Below are 15,000 nucleotides of genomic sequence, written 5' to 3' on the forward strand. Positions count from 1 at the left end.
GTAGAGGGAAGTGCGGTTCCCTGTTCTTATAATCACCGCATAAGAGCACACGTTGATTGTAGAACAGCAGGTCGAATTAGGCCCAATCACACGCTGCCCCCCCCCCCCCCCACGTTGTCTTTTCACGGGTTAGTCACCATGCCACAGCTCTGTGGGTGCTTCTTAAACACAGGGGTTTTTTTTCCCCCAAGTGGTTTGAGTTTAAACTATGTGCACCTTCAACTTCAACTTCAACTTAACCTAAAACTTAACTTAAACTGAACACCTTCACGGCAAATTGGTCAGATCCAGTTGTTGTTGTTGTTGTTGTTGTTTTTTTTTCTTTTCTTTTCATCTGCCTTTCTTCTCAAACCCCCATAGGAACAGTCATTCTAACAAGAACGCTTCATCACACATGCTAATTTAACGGTAATGAGCCGTGAAGACGCATTCATTACGCTGCGGCCTTGTTTTGCACGCCCTCGGAGTTTCTCCGCAGTCAGCGTTTGTCAGGGCCGGATTTTGAGTTTTGCCGAGCCCCTAGCTCCTCGATAATCGCAGCAGACTCCGTATAATGCGGATGAAAATATGTAACTGGATCTCCGCTCCCAGGGCTGCCAAACGCTGGCGTCTAAGTAGGGCACTTGAAACCGCGTATCACAAGTCGGTCAGAACTTTCCCCCCGTAAACAGTTAATTATGCATAGCGCCGGGCGCGGCGGAGATCCGCTCGCTTGGCTTCCAAAGAACGCGCCTGGAGAAGGCTTCACGGCAGATTTCTTCCATACAACACCACGGCTTCATTCGCTCTGCTCCACTCACGCTGGATTCACTTTCGCTTATCTCACCGTAACTCGGCACTCTGTGGATTTTTATGTCCATAGTGCATAACTGGGCTTGGTTTGAACTGTATGCTGAAGGCTGGGTTTTTTTTTTTTTTTTTGGTTTATACTGTTTACTATCCTCAACTGTATATTTTTATTTAAGGGGTTGTTCCTCCTTTGTGGTGCTCAGTTCTGATTGGTTGAGTTCATTCGCCCAGTGTATTTGATTGGTCCTCTGGCAACCTTGGGGATGAGAGAGAGAGAGAGAGAGAAAACAGCGTACACTGTATCTAGCACAATTTGGAAGACCGATGTGTCTCTGACCTACGCAGCACAAGCCCGTGTGTTGTGTCTGCAGCTGGAGCACTGGTTCGCAAGAGCACAGAGTGGCTGAACACAGAAGCTCACACAGATTTGAATGAGAGTTTTGTGAAGCCAAACTTGTTCAGCACATGTTGTGTGATTGTGAGCAGTCGATTTGTTTCATGAGGAAAATATTGAGAGTCTTCAGTTGTTTGTTTGTTTGTTTGTTTTTATACGGCCTTTTCCGACATGTCACAACTTAAAACTTAATTCTGTGGTGTTGCGCCTTAATCTGCACAGTCGAATGGTAGTTTGGTGTCCTCCCATTGGTAAGAACCTCAGAGGAATTTAGACGTGTCTCCGGCACATTCTGTTACACGGGGGAATATCAAACCCTTTATTATCGCACGTCTGATAATATCACGATTTGACTTCAAAGCTTTGGCCAAACGTTAAGTTCCACTCTTTTGCCTTAACTGTGAAGTTTAAAGGATTCCTTTCATACAGGCTTCCTGTCTTATGTCACCTCTCTCTCTCTCTTTTGCTTTCCCTCTCTCTCTTTCTCTCTCTCTCTCTCTCTCTCTCTCTCTCTCTGTGTTTAAGCTTGTGGCCTGTGCGTCTTGGTGAACATAGTAACTATAGCCCTAATATTCCAACGAAGTTGATATCCAGTCTTATTTCATCGGGTCTGTGGTCCGTTGAGGTTTTTTTTTTTTTAACAGTTTAATTTCCACTCGTGTGTGTGTGGAGTGTTTTTCCTTTCCGTTCGTGCCTTGTACTCGGGCCCTTATCTTCAGCAGGAAACGTAGCGGACTGCCGGAAGGCCACTCAAACCCTTGACTTTGTGATAGTGAGGAAGCTCGGTAGCAAGGTGTTTTTCTCCCCCCGTTAAGTTCCAAGAGCTTTTTTCCCCACAAAGAGGAGCTCTCTAGGGTTAAAGAACCACCAACAAGCAGTTGGTTACCTCCATTCAAGCACAACCGACAGAAGGATACATTCATTAGGAGGAGAGAAGAAAATGATTAGGGTTCTATATTATAAACGGTTAGGAGAGGAAATCGGAGGTGTTTTTGAGGGCAGGTTTGTGGAGGGACTCAGGCCTAAAGGAATGGCGGTGCTAGATATGAAGGTCATGAGTGTATGGTGATGTCACAGTGAATCTCGACACATAATGATTTTAAGAGCACATACAATTTAAAACGAAAAGACTGGACTAAGCACAGAGAAACCACTGCGGAAGTTCGTTTGAGAAATGAGGGTGGAATATAGATGAAAGGAGAATAATAACTGCTCTCCTCTTTTTTTTTTTCTTTTTCAAAAAATCCCCTCCATCTCTTTGTTTTTGATGTTCTCTTTGATGTAGTGCGGGAAGCACTGAATTTTAGATCCTCCAGTGATCTTAAAGACACGGAGCGTCTTCTTGACCTGGGTTTAAGGTCCCACTCTTTCCTTTCTGACACTAGTGCACGCGCCTTCAGCTTATTCTCCCCGATAACGGCTTAGATTTCGCACCGTGTTAACCGTTTTACTGACCAACGGCCGCAACATCGGTTCAGTTACGCTGCGCGTTATCATGGAAACCGCTGACGTCAATTTCTCTGCTTCCGTGGGACAGTTAACAGGCCAAGGTACAGCAAACTACGGCCTTACATTCACATTGAACGCTGCATCTTAGAACAGCATTGACTTATTTTTCCCTCTCGCCCTCCCGTTTTTTTTTTGTTTTTTTTTTTAAGAATAATCCTTTTAGCGGCAGCAAGAATGTCATAGAAAGATTTTTTCCCCTCTTGAAATGGCGTGTGCTGTTTTGTGTTGCATACCATCTGTTTACCCGGAGACGTTAATATTTAGGGTTTTTTTCTGTTAGCATACTGGAAGGACATTTAAGAAAGAAACACGATAAATAAGAAGTTTTTACAATAGGACTTAACTAGGAGCGGAGTGCTGCTCTATGAAAGTGAGTGACCGACAGAGAGCAAGAACGAGTTGTCCGTATTGACTAGGTGCTCATAACCTTTGAATCGACATGTCTGACGTCATGTCCATACTAAACGTTCAGCATGCTTCTTTTCTTCTTTTTTTTTTTTTGACTGTGTGGTCAATGTAATCATCGCAGAAATCACGTGTAGAACGTTGCTTCAAATAATAATTGAGAAAAAAAATCATTGTCAGTCACCAATATCGGTAGTCATGAATGATTTTTGTAACGTAGAATGAAAAGGAAATAAAAATAGAATTTTTGTTTCGTTTATGAAGCGCAAATGCATTTTTGTTTTGATTTTAATTTTTTTTTAATCTGTTGTATTAATGATGATGGTTAAAAAAAAACCCATCTTTTCCCACAGAGATGGTTGGAGAAATACAGCATGTATTTATTGCACTTTTTGGGGGGAGGGAGGGGGGGCTGTCTATTTTTTTTTTTTCCTTGTGAGACTTCAGAAAGCTGTGAATTTTATCATGGACACTGTACTGTCAACCAGACCTGTAAATACATCACCAGCATAAGAATTATGTTTTGTAGTTTCACAACAACTATAAAAAAAGTTCTTTTCTTCTAAAGTGCTGTGTTGTGTCATATTTGTGTGTGTGCATTTGTGTTTGTTAGTGAATGTAAAAAACTTTTGAGAGCTAACTTAGAGTTTAACTCTCTCTCCCTCTCTCTCTCTCTGTGTTTGTTAGTGAATGTAAAAAGCTTTTGAGGGCTAACTTAGGGTTTAGTACTCTGTGTGTGTGTGCGTGTGTGTGCGTGTGTGTGTGTGTGTATGAATACAATGGAGATTTGAGGGCAAACTAGTACTCTGAAAAAGAAAGAGAAAATGCTAGTGATGGCGTTAAAGAAAGTTCATTGTTTAGAGTATTGATTAGAGGACAGAGGATTTACTGACTTTGATACCTTCAAACTGTAATTTTAAAAGTATAAGTAAAGGAATACATACATGAATCAAAACATAAAATAGTACTGCATTCTTTCAGCATTATTCTTGCTAACCAGAGGCTATTTTAAGCATTCATTTTCAATAATAATAATAAAAAAAAAACTTAAATGACACGTCCTAATGAAGTGGCATTGCTACAGTAACGCGCTGCAAAAGTACAGTTAAAAACAATAAGATGGCCCGTTAAATCCTTAAACTTTACTTTGGCCATGATATGTAATATTTCTCCCAATGTGTTCGCTTTCTTTCCACAAGAGGGCGAAATATAAGAAATGCCGGATATTTCCACGCCTTCCTCGCTCTCCCTCTTCTGCCGGTTCAGGAAGCAGTTACACACCAGCAAACTCTGTTAGTCAAGTTAGTGGCTTTAGCTTCTGTAGACTGAAATTTAGCAATAATCCTTTGAAAAATGGGAGATCTAGTGGCTGAATACACGTCTCGACTCCAAAGACAGGTCAGTTATGCTTGTTTAAAACGCGATAACCTTTTACTAAAATGGGACATAATGAAAGAGGCGCAGTAACCAACTGCATGCATGACATGTGGACAACTTGCTGACGTAACTTACGGCAACATTTTCAGAGCAAGCTAACGATCCGCAGTAGTGGTATACAAGTTGTTCAACTGATTTCCATTAAGAGCTGCAACTTTAGTTCTCTGTTACACGGTTAAGAGCAAAGTTATAGTTGCTTTCGATTTAAAATTGCCTCCACATCGAAGGTGGTTGTTAGCTTGCTAACATGTAGAGGTTCTGCTCATTGATTAGCAGAGAAATCTTTCTCTACGATGCTTGTTCATAACACAGCTGTGGTATTCAGCAAATAAAGTAAACACCACAGTCTTAGTTTAGACGGTTCTTTAACGTGTTTGACTGAACTACAGCGAGTTACCTGGAGTAACCTGATAAACATTAATTTCCCCAAAACCGCTAACGTTCCACAGTCACAAAAATGACTAAAACTTGAAGTCTTTCTGGCCATGGGACGCAGACCGTTTGATCTGTTATTTGAGCTGAAAATGTTCCTGATAATGTAATAGAGCCTACGTGTTATATTCCATTTAGGTGATATGGGTTTATGTAGCAAGGACAAACAATTGCTGTTCAAATCCATACTTTCGCTTCTCCTTTTAACGTGATGGAATGTCTGTAGTTTCCTATTTAGTGTGCATATCCCTGTGAACTTTCACTTTGACTCAGAGGCTTGAAGGAATTCATGATTCATGATAATACAGTGATAACGTATGTAATAATTGAGAGAGGACACCGATAAACAATTTACGACTGTTTGATCGCGTGTCCCGTTGTGAACTGGCCCATCAAAAGTTTGGTATTTCAGGAATAGAGAAAGTATGCGTGCATAAAACATGTAAACACACAATCATATGTGCGCGTGGTATTGTGTCTTAAGTATTATGGTTAATGTTTTCTGTCTGTTGTGTTTACAGGAAAATGAAATCAAGTCTCTTTCAGCCGAGATAGAAAGTCTTAAAAACCCCCAGAATGTGGGTTCTTTATCACATTTGGATGAGTTAAGGGAAGAAAATGCCAGACTGAAGTATCGCCTCAATATTCTAAAGCGGGTGAGTAAACATATTCGCGCGAGAGATGAAGATCCGATCGCTTTTCAGATAGACAAATTAGCTATGATTTCTTATGTCATGAATTCTATTCTGTTGACATAGCTTTAGAACAGAGGGACTGGTCAACTCTGATATAATTCACTATGTCTCAGATTGTTCTAAATGCCTTAAAACTCTTAATTATTGAAATATTGAGAGTCGGCAGAATAGGGTTACAGGTTTTATGCGCATGGGTGAGGAAAGTCGTTTTAATTTTCTTTTTTTTTTTTCTATCCCGTGTGACAGAGCCTTCAGGAAGAGCGGAGCGAATGCAATAAGAGCATGGTGAATATTAACCAGCGCCTCCAGGAGGTTTTTGGAGACGCGATCCGCGCTGCCTATCCGGACCTGGACAACCCTCCGCTCGCCGTGACCCCCAACCAGCAGGCCAAGTTTGGAGACTACCAGTGTAACAGCGCCATGGCTATGGCTCAGGTAAGCTAACCCACGCTAGAGAAGATACGGCGCAGGCACGAGATCTCGCGACACATGCTGCTTCTGAGTGTTACGTGTTGTTGTTATTGTTGTCGCATTTATTATTATCATCATTATAAATTTAGCTCATTTGCATTGTCTGTATACTGTCATAAATCCCCGGCAAACTTTTATGTAATCCCAGTGGTTTATACGAGAAGCAGAGAATTTAGAAAACAGAGGTCGAGCGAACAGAGAGAGGAGAGAAGTCCGAGACGTGTTTTCTCGCTCCACCGTCGTCAGACAGAATGACTGAGTAGTGTTGTGTGGAGAATCAGTTTTATGCTGTGTGTGCAGAAGTCCTGTCTCCCCCCCCCCCCCCCCCCCCCCCCCCCCCCCCCCGTCTACTCTGCTGCTGAGAATTTCAATGCCAGCAGTACACTCATGTTACACTCTCTCTACACAGCTTAGCATTCTGAAACAGTTCATTTCTGGTTTCAACCTGTTCCATACGTCTGCTATTCAGATTTTATTTTTTTGTTTTTTGTTTTTTCTTTTTGCTGTTGGCTCATCACAGATGATGAAAGCTAAAGGAGTGAAAGTGAACCCCAGAGACATCGCCGAGAAGATTGTCCAGAACATTCCCGAAAATGAGTTAATTTTGAAGACGGAAATCGCCGGACCAGGTACGTAAGCGAAGAAGAAGGAAAGAGGGTTGGTGGTGTGACGCGTCACTCTCTTAAAAACGTCCGACAGCCTCAAGAGGGATTGAAGACGATGATCGTGAGTGTGTGTGTGTGTGTGTGTGACATTTCATAATCTCTTTTGTTTATTTATACAGGGTTTATCAACATTCATCTCCAGAGGTCATTTGTGTCAAAATTACTGACGAACCTGCTGGTAAATGGGGTCCAGCCACCGCCTCTCGAGAGGAGGAAGAAGGTATTTGATCTCCTTTGCTGTCGTTCTAACTGGAATAACGACAAACAGAAGTTACTCAAACTGAAAGATGCGTCAGAGGTCAAAGGCGGAGCTTAATCCTGAATTTCCGGAATATTCCGCTCCGATTCAGTCCATGAGTTGGAATTTGAGCTGAACTCACACCGTCAAAATTCACACCGGATGTAGAAATTTGAATTTGTGTTCTGTCCTCTTCTGTCTGATTGACTGTTTGTTTGTTTGTTTGTTTGTTTGTTTGTAGGTGGTGGTGGACTTTTCCTCGCCAAACATCGCCAAAGAGATGCACGTGGGCCACCTCCGCTCCACCATCATCGGAGACAGCATGTGCCGTCTCTTTGAGTTTCTGGGCTACGAGGTTTTAAGGTCCGTGTGAAAGCAGAATGCCAGGGACTTCACTAGTTAGTTAATTAGGTTTTTCACTTCTGCTTAGACAAAGGTTCTCTTCTCCCTTTTCATGTAAGCGAAGTGTTTTTGTTTTTTTTTTAAAGCCTGAAGCCAACATTGGGTTATTTAGAGCCAAAACCTGATGTTACAATACGGTTTTTAATTTGCACGCTGGTGGTTTATGTAGTCATGTAATGTCTCTCTGCTCAAGGTTAGACTTTTTAAACCCAAGCCATAAACACGTTTTTTTTGGAGCGACCGCTGCTTCTTGCTGGGAGCTCCATTTTTCATTCTCGCTGGAGCGTGTACATAAATCCAGAAGTTCTGCTGTGGCTAGCCTCCATTTCTCTGCTCTTTTCAGAGCAGGAAATGTGTGTTTGTTTACACGGAGCTTAACGTCTTCACAAGTTTTAGCCGTGTTAAGGCTTTGAACACTCGCCTGTTGAAGCTGGCCTTGAATGTCCCTATTATTAGGTTTTGTGGGACTTTTCTCACTTAGGTCCATAACTGGAGATGGAACTTTCACTTTGAGGGGAGGAACAGGTGGAGAGAGAGAAATGGATGAAACAGAATTGTTATTGCGGGCAGCGGAGTGCTGGGGAAAAACAGGAATCTACTTAAAGCAGTTTTCATAATTCATCAGGAAGATATCTTGTAACATCCTGCAACCTACCACTAGCCTGTGAAGCGTGCCTTAGAGCCTTCCTCGTTTCGCCGGTACTGTGAACATGACGGTTACACTCTTACTTTTTTTATATGTTTGTTTACTGTTTGTTTGTTTGTTTGTTTGTACCGTGCTCAGGCTGAATCACGTAGGGGACTGGGGAACGCAGTTTGGCATGCTCATCGCCCACTTGCAAGACAAGTTTCCAAACTATCTGACCGTTTCTCCACCTATTGGGGACCTGCAGGCCTTTTACAAAGTACGTTCTAAAACACGCAAAGACCCTGGAAATGCTCAAACCAAAACAGAATTTTTTTTATCTGCTCTTTTCACAGCAACAATACGTTTCCTTTTTCAAACAAAAAAAAAAGTGAACTCTGCCTGTAGGGGGCACTGTTGCTATATGACAAAGTTTCTTTTTTTTTTTTTGTCATTGTGCTTATTGGTTTATAGTTCTGTTTTGCGGTATGATTTTACTAAAAGTCATCCTCCAGTCATCTGTTTTCTGCTGGCTTTAGATGGAAGTAAGATGGAAGTAAACAGTGCCTCTATTTCCCGAGGACATGATGAATGTTTGAATGGGAAATGTGATCCTCTCTAGCAGTAAAACTTATTTTTGTCTCTTTATCTGAAGTGCCGTGCTGACTTGATCGTTAAGCATCCCAGTTTTCTCTCTCTCTTTTTTTTTTTTAGGAATCGAAAAAGCGATTTGACGATGATGAAGAGTTTAAGAAGAGAGCGTACCAGTGTGTGGTGCGACTGCAGAGCAAAGAGCCGGACTTCATCAAAGCCTGGAACCTCATCTGTGACGTGTCCAGGAACGGTCTGTATCTCTCACACACACACACACACACACACACACACACACACACGCACTCCAAATACAACAGACCCGGTCCGCAACACTACCCATAATCCATCTCTTTTTAAACGTCGGCCGACAGTGCTGTGATTTTGCACGCAGGAAATGTTCAGCGTCTTTGTTTTTCTTGTTTTGATGGGGGGGGGGTATAACTGTACCGTCGTGGTGAGGATTTGAGGCAGGTTCATCTCTTCTTGCTTTCGAACTCGCAGCGGGATTCATTCGTAGTCGTACTCGGAGGCATCCGTGCTCATCTGTGTCGGTTTTTTTTATTTTACGATTTTGATTGTTATCAGGTGAAACCGAGCTTTATAAGAGCAGAGGGGAAAATATCGTTATATTAGGAAAACGATTTCCCCTAAGATGACTCAGACCTCACTTTGAATTTTTAAATTTATTTATTTATTTTCTAAACTGATTCTGGTGATGTTGTGCCTCTCTGCGTGAGGAACACTGAATGTTCTGGAAAAAAACAGAATAAGCAGATGTCATTGATTTTGACGACCCTCGCCATACCCAGGTCAGCGACCTTTTCGAGCTGAGAGAAATGTACCTTTGACCTTGAAGGTACGACCTTTTCGAAGTTAAAGTTTTGGCACTTGCGAACGGCACTGCTGTTCCTGCCGCCGCCCAGCAAACCGACAAAACCGACTCTTCCTTCACGTGGAACTCGGAGTCGCGCTTTATCTCCAAACCCCAAATATGACAAAATGTCTTCCCTCTTAATGTCTTAATCATCGTCTGCCCCTCCTCCTGCCTCTTCCTCGTCCAGACTCATCTCCCTCGAAGTCAATTATTGTTTCAGCTGAACGCGCAAATCCGGTTTGGCAAAAGTTTAGAGACCGGCGGGTCAGTTTTGATTTCCCTACGGTGTTTGCTGCTCTAATTAAAAAAAAAAAAAAAAAAAGAGGGAAAAAAAAAAACCGTGGTCTTATCTTTCTCTCTCCTTCCCTCTCTCTCTCTCTCTCTCTCTCTCTCTCTTGCTTCTGCTGTAGAGTTTCAGAAAGTTTATGACTGCCTGGACATTCGCATCATCGAGAGAGGAGAGTCCTTCTACCAGGATCTCATGACCGCCGTTGTAAAGGAGTTTGAGGACAAAGGTGAGATGGGAAGATTGTACTTAACTGTCGGAGTGTTTGTTTGTTTGTTTGCTTGTTTGTGTATGTATGAAGTGCTGGCAGATGCGTTGCTTGTGAGGCTTGCAGTCATTCTGCACTTACTCTTTGTGCCCTCCTGGGGGCAGTATTGTCACAGGATTGTTGGCACACTCCCACTGTACCCCAACCCTGCCGTCTCTCACTCTCTTTCTCCCTCTCCCTCTCTCTCCCTCCCCCTCCCTCTCCCTCTCTCTCTCTCTCTCTCTCCCTCTCCCCCCCGTCTCTCTCTCCCCCCCCCCCTCTCTCTTTCTCTCCCTCTCTCCCTCTCTCCCTTTCTCCCTCTCTCTCTCTCTCTCTCAGGTCTGGTGGAGTTGGATGAGGGGAGGAAAATCGTGTTTGCTCCAGGCCAGTCCATCCCACTGACCGTGGTGAAGTCCGACGGCGGTTACACGTACGACACCTCTGACCTGGCCGCCCTGCATCATCGTCTCTTTGAGGAAAAAGCCGATGTCATCATCTATGTCACGGACAGCGGACAGGTGAGAGAAACCAAAATGAGGACTTTTCAGGCTTAAAGTGAGGAGAAACTACGTCTTTTAATTAGCCACAGCCGTGATTGAGTGTGTGTGTGTGTGTGTGTGTGTGTGTGTGTAGGGAATGCACTTCCAGGTGGTGTTTGCCGCGGGACAGATGATTGGCTGGTACGATCCCAAAGTGACCCGAGTGGAACACGCTGGTTTCGGAGTGGTACTGGGAGAGGATAAGTGAGTTTTCTCTCTCTCTCTCTCTTTCTCTCTGTCTCTGTCCTCTGTCTCTCTCTCTCTCTCTCTCTCTCTCTCTCTCCCTCCCTCCTCCCTCACACACTCTCTCTCATTATAGTCTCTCTCTGTTTCTGGATCTCTTTTTTTCTCTCCCTGTTATTGTGTTTTCTCTCTCTCTCTCTCTCTCTGCAAACTGAGTGACAAAAACTCTTCAGCATTAACATATAGACAGTGGACACAGTTGCTACTGTCTCATGTAGAGGTGCGGGTGGTGTTTGTGCTAAAACACAAACTTTCCTCTTTCAGGAAGAAATTTAAGACCCGCTCAGGTGACACCATCAGGCTGATGGACTTGTTGGAGGAAGGATTGAAAAGAGCGATGGATAAGCTGAAAGAAAAGGAAAGGGATAAAGTAAGTCCAAAATACATGAACCTTTTCCCAAACCTTCCGCCTCTCTCTGTCTCTCAGGGTAGTGTGTCTGAACCCTTTTCACTTAATGATAAGCCTGAGCTCAGTTTAGATACAGCAACCATATTCACAGGTCCACCTTTTCATTTTTCCCTTTTCACATTAATTACTGTATGGACAAGCTAACCTCGATATAAATGGCATTTCGTATGTATGTATGTATATAGTAGTGTTTGTAATGGCTGAGATGTACTATTTCTAAAAGCAAGCCAATTCTGAGGCCCAAGGTCGCGGCGGTAAAAAAAAGTCAGAATAGCAAAAAAAAAAAAAAAAGACACTCTAAAACCATCGTAACAATGGTGCTGCAACTTTTAGGTTAAACCAGAAAAGGAAAGGTTTTTTTTTTTTTTTGTTTTTGAGCGAACGTTCCGTCACCTTGACGACGACAAAAAAAAAAAAAACCAAAGCAAAAAAAAAAGGCAAGCTTGTCAAAGTGCCCTGAAGTCTCTCAAACCACTGCTGATGGCGTTAGTTTGTTGTAAACATTCTAGCAATAAGTATTTTTTTCTTGTTTATGGTTTTGAAGTTTGTTTTGTTGGCCTTAAGCAAAAAAGCAGTTGGCCCAGTTTTTTATGTGGAAACTATTAAAGAGGTACTTTCATATTTATCTGATGGATTCAACCAAATAAGTCCCTCGGAAAGAACTAGAAGGTGTAATGGTAGATTGTTTTCGTTTGTTTTTGGGGGTTTTTTTCCTCTGCTTAAACAGTTGGCCAAGTTTTTGAAGGCTGTTTACATAGTTCCACCTACTTCTTATTGAGAATTAAAATGATTCCCTAAAAAGAAGACTTTTGTAAGAACACATAGCCCTGTTGTCCGTTAATGTGTTTGCAAAATAACATTAAATTCATTTTCGTCCTGCGAGTTTCGTATGATCTCAGTGGAGAGTTGCATAGTGACAACGTTGGATTAAAAAAAAAAAAAAAGTCGGTTACATCCTAACACATCTGCTCTTTGTAAGCGAGTTTATTCTTACACAAATCCCTCTAACATTTTCTTTTTTTTTTTCTTTTTTTTTTGGCATGGCCCACATAATGGCTGAAGATATCTGAAGTTACACAGTTTGCATTAAATTAGGCAGAAAAGTTTGCAGAGCGTATAAATCGTGCGTATCCAGGGGGGAGAGATCAATTTAAAAAAAAAAGAAAAAAAAAAAAAGAGAACCGGCAGAAGAGCAAGCCGGTTCTGATCAGTTTGGAGTTGTTGTTTTTAATGTATTAATGTGGTTATGGCTGTGGTAGGCTGTTCTCTGATCAGTTTAGAGTTGTTGTTTTTAATGTGTTAATGTGGTTATGGCTGGTGGTAGGCTGTTCTCTGATCAGTTTAGAGTTGTTGTTTTTAATGTATTAATGTGGTTATGGCTGTGGTAGGCTGTTCTCTGATCAGTTTAGAGTTGTTGTTTTTAATGGATTAATGTGGTTATGGCTGGTGGTAGGCTGTTTTCTGATCAGTTTAGAGTTGTTGTTTTTAATGTATTAATGTGGTTATGGCTGTGGTAGGCTGTTCTCTGATCAGTTTAGAGTTGTTGTTTTTTAATGGATTAATGTGGTTATGGCTGTGGTAGGCTGTTCTCTGATCAGTTTAGAGTTGGTGTTTTTTAACGGATTAATGTGGTTATGGCTGTGGTGGGCTGTTCTCTGATCAGTTTAGAGTTGTTGTTTTTAATGTGTTAATGTGGTTATGGCTGTGGTAGGCTGTTCTCTGATCAGTTTAGAGTTGTTGTTTTTTAATGGATTAATGTGGTTATGGCTGTGGTAGGCTGTTTTCTGATCAGTTTAGAGTTGTTGTTTTTAATGGATTAATGTGGTTATGGCTGTGGTAGGCTGTTTTCTGATCAGTTTAGAGTTGTTGTTTTTAATGTATTCATTTGGTTATGGCTGTGGTAGGCTGTTTTCTGATCAGTTTAGAGTTGTTGTTTTTAATGTATTCATTTGGTTATGGCTGTGGTAGGCTGTTTTCTGATCAGTTTAGAGTTGTTGTTTTTAATGTATTAATGTGGTTATGGCTGTGGTAGGCTGTTCTCTGATCAGTTTAGAGTTGTTGTTTTTAATGGATTAATGTGGTTATGGCTGTGGTAGGCTGTTTTCTGATCAGTTTAGAGTTGTTGTTTTTTTATGTATTAATGTGGTTATGGCTGTGGTAGGCTGTTTTCTGATCAGTTTAGAGTTGTTGTTTTTAATGGATTAATTTGGTTATGGCTGTGGTAGGCTGTTTTCTGATCAGTTTAGAGTTGTTGTTTTTAATGGATTAATGTGGTTATGGCTGTGGTAGGCTGTTTTCTGATCAGTTTAGAGTTGTTGTTTTTAATGTATTAATGTGGTTATGGCTGTGGTAGGCTGTTCTCTGATCAGTTTAGAGTTGGTGTTTTTTAATGGATTAATGTGGTTATGGCTGTGGTAGGCTGTTTTCTGATCAGTTTAGAGTTGTTGTTTTTAATGTGTTAATGTGGTTATGGCTGTGGTAGGCTGTTCTCTGATCAGTTTAGAGTTGTTGTTTTTTAATGGATTAATGTGGTTATGGCTGGTGGTAGGCTGTTCTCTGATCAGTTTAGAGTTGTTGTTTTTAATGGATTAATGTGGTTATGGCTGTGGTAGGCTGTTTTCTGATCAGTTTAGAGTTGGTGTTTTTTAATGGATTAATGTGGTTATGGCTGTGGTAGGCTGTTTTCTGATCAGTTTAGAGTTGGTGTTTTTTAATGTGTTAATGTGGTTATGGCTGTGGTAGGCTGTTCTCTGATCAGTTTAGAGTTGTTGTTTTTAATGTGTTAATGTGGTTATGGCTGTGGTAGGCTGTTCTCTGATCCGTTTAGAGTTGTTGTGTTTAATGGATTAATGTGGTTATGGCTGTGGTAGGCTGTTCTCTGATCAGTTTAGAGTTGTTGTTTTTTAATGGATTAATGTGGTTATGGCTGGTGGTAGGCTGTTTTCTGATCAGTTTAGAGTTGTTTTTTAATGGATTAATGTGGTTATGGCTGTGGTAGGCTGTTTTCTGATCAGTTTAGAGTTGTTGTTTTTAATGGATTAATGTGGTTATGGCTGTGGTAGGCTGTTTTCTGATCAGTTTAGAGTTGTTGTTTTTTAATGGATTAATGTGGTTATGGCTGTGGTAGGCTGTTTTCTGATCAGTTTAGAGTTGTTGTTTTTTAATGGATTAATGTGGTTATGGCTGTGGTAGGCTGTTTATCCAGCGTCCGTGTCCTCTCTCCAGCAGTCGCCCGTCTGGCACCCGTCCTGGTCGCGCCACCTGCTTGCCTCCTCTTTTTCGGATAACCGGTGCGCCTCGCGCGAACCCCCCCCAACCCCCTCCCCGTTGATCAAAAGACCAGGGGGAAAAAACAAAAATTCAAATCACGCCGTCCCGTCCAGAACCACCAGAAGAACAACCTGGCTCCGTATCACTGCAGAATCGCTCCACACCAATAGTGGCAGGCCTTCAATACAGCCCCCCGCCCCTCCCCCCCCGCCCCAAAAAAAAGGAAAAGAAAAAGACATTTTTCCCCTTCCATCCATGTATGCCAAGGGATATTTGCCTAGAAAATGGGTTTCATTTAAAATGTATCGCTTAATTAGCAGAACAAAAAACTCAGAGCCAAGGCAAAAGTCCTTTTAAAATACTGAGGTAATATTTAACGAAACAGCCAAAAGAGCTCCTTTTATATCGTTTTTTCTTTACTTGAGGACGAGAATGTTTTTTTTTTTTTTTTTTTTTTCTTTAATGTATACATCGTA

The 15,000-nt window shown here is 41.8% G+C and overlaps 1 protein-coding gene across 1 annotated transcript in view; it reads left to right on the top strand.

Moving 5' to 3' along the window:
- Nucleotides 1-4,366: 4,366 nt before the first annotated feature.
- rars1 (arginyl-tRNA synthetase 1) overlaps nt 4,367-15,000 on the top strand; it is a 16,948-nt gene continuing 6,314 nt past the window's right edge. The window contains exons 1-12 of the mRNA XM_030793534.1: nt 4,367-4,495; nt 5,488-5,622; nt 5,908-6,096; nt 6,653-6,761; nt 6,917-7,017; nt 7,277-7,398; nt 8,222-8,342; nt 8,777-8,906; nt 9,941-10,045; nt 10,403-10,581; nt 10,697-10,806; nt 11,110-11,215. Coding sequence (XP_030649394.1) covers nt 4,451-4,495; nt 5,488-5,622; nt 5,908-6,096; nt 6,653-6,761; nt 6,917-7,017; nt 7,277-7,398; nt 8,222-8,342; nt 8,777-8,906; nt 9,941-10,045; nt 10,403-10,581; nt 10,697-10,806; nt 11,110-11,215 — 1,452 coding nt within the window. The 5' untranslated portion in view covers nt 4,367-4,450. The remainder of the gene's footprint in view (nt 4,496-5,487; nt 5,623-5,907; nt 6,097-6,652; nt 6,762-6,916; nt 7,018-7,276; nt 7,399-8,221; nt 8,343-8,776; nt 8,907-9,940; nt 10,046-10,402; nt 10,582-10,696; nt 10,807-11,109; nt 11,216-15,000) is intronic.

The sequence above is a fragment of the Chanos chanos genome, chromosome 16 (assembly GCF_902362185.1).
Source record: "Chanos chanos chromosome 16, fChaCha1.1, whole genome shotgun sequence".
Taxonomy (NCBI): Eukaryota; Metazoa; Chordata; class Actinopteri; order Gonorynchiformes; family Chanidae; genus Chanos; species Chanos chanos.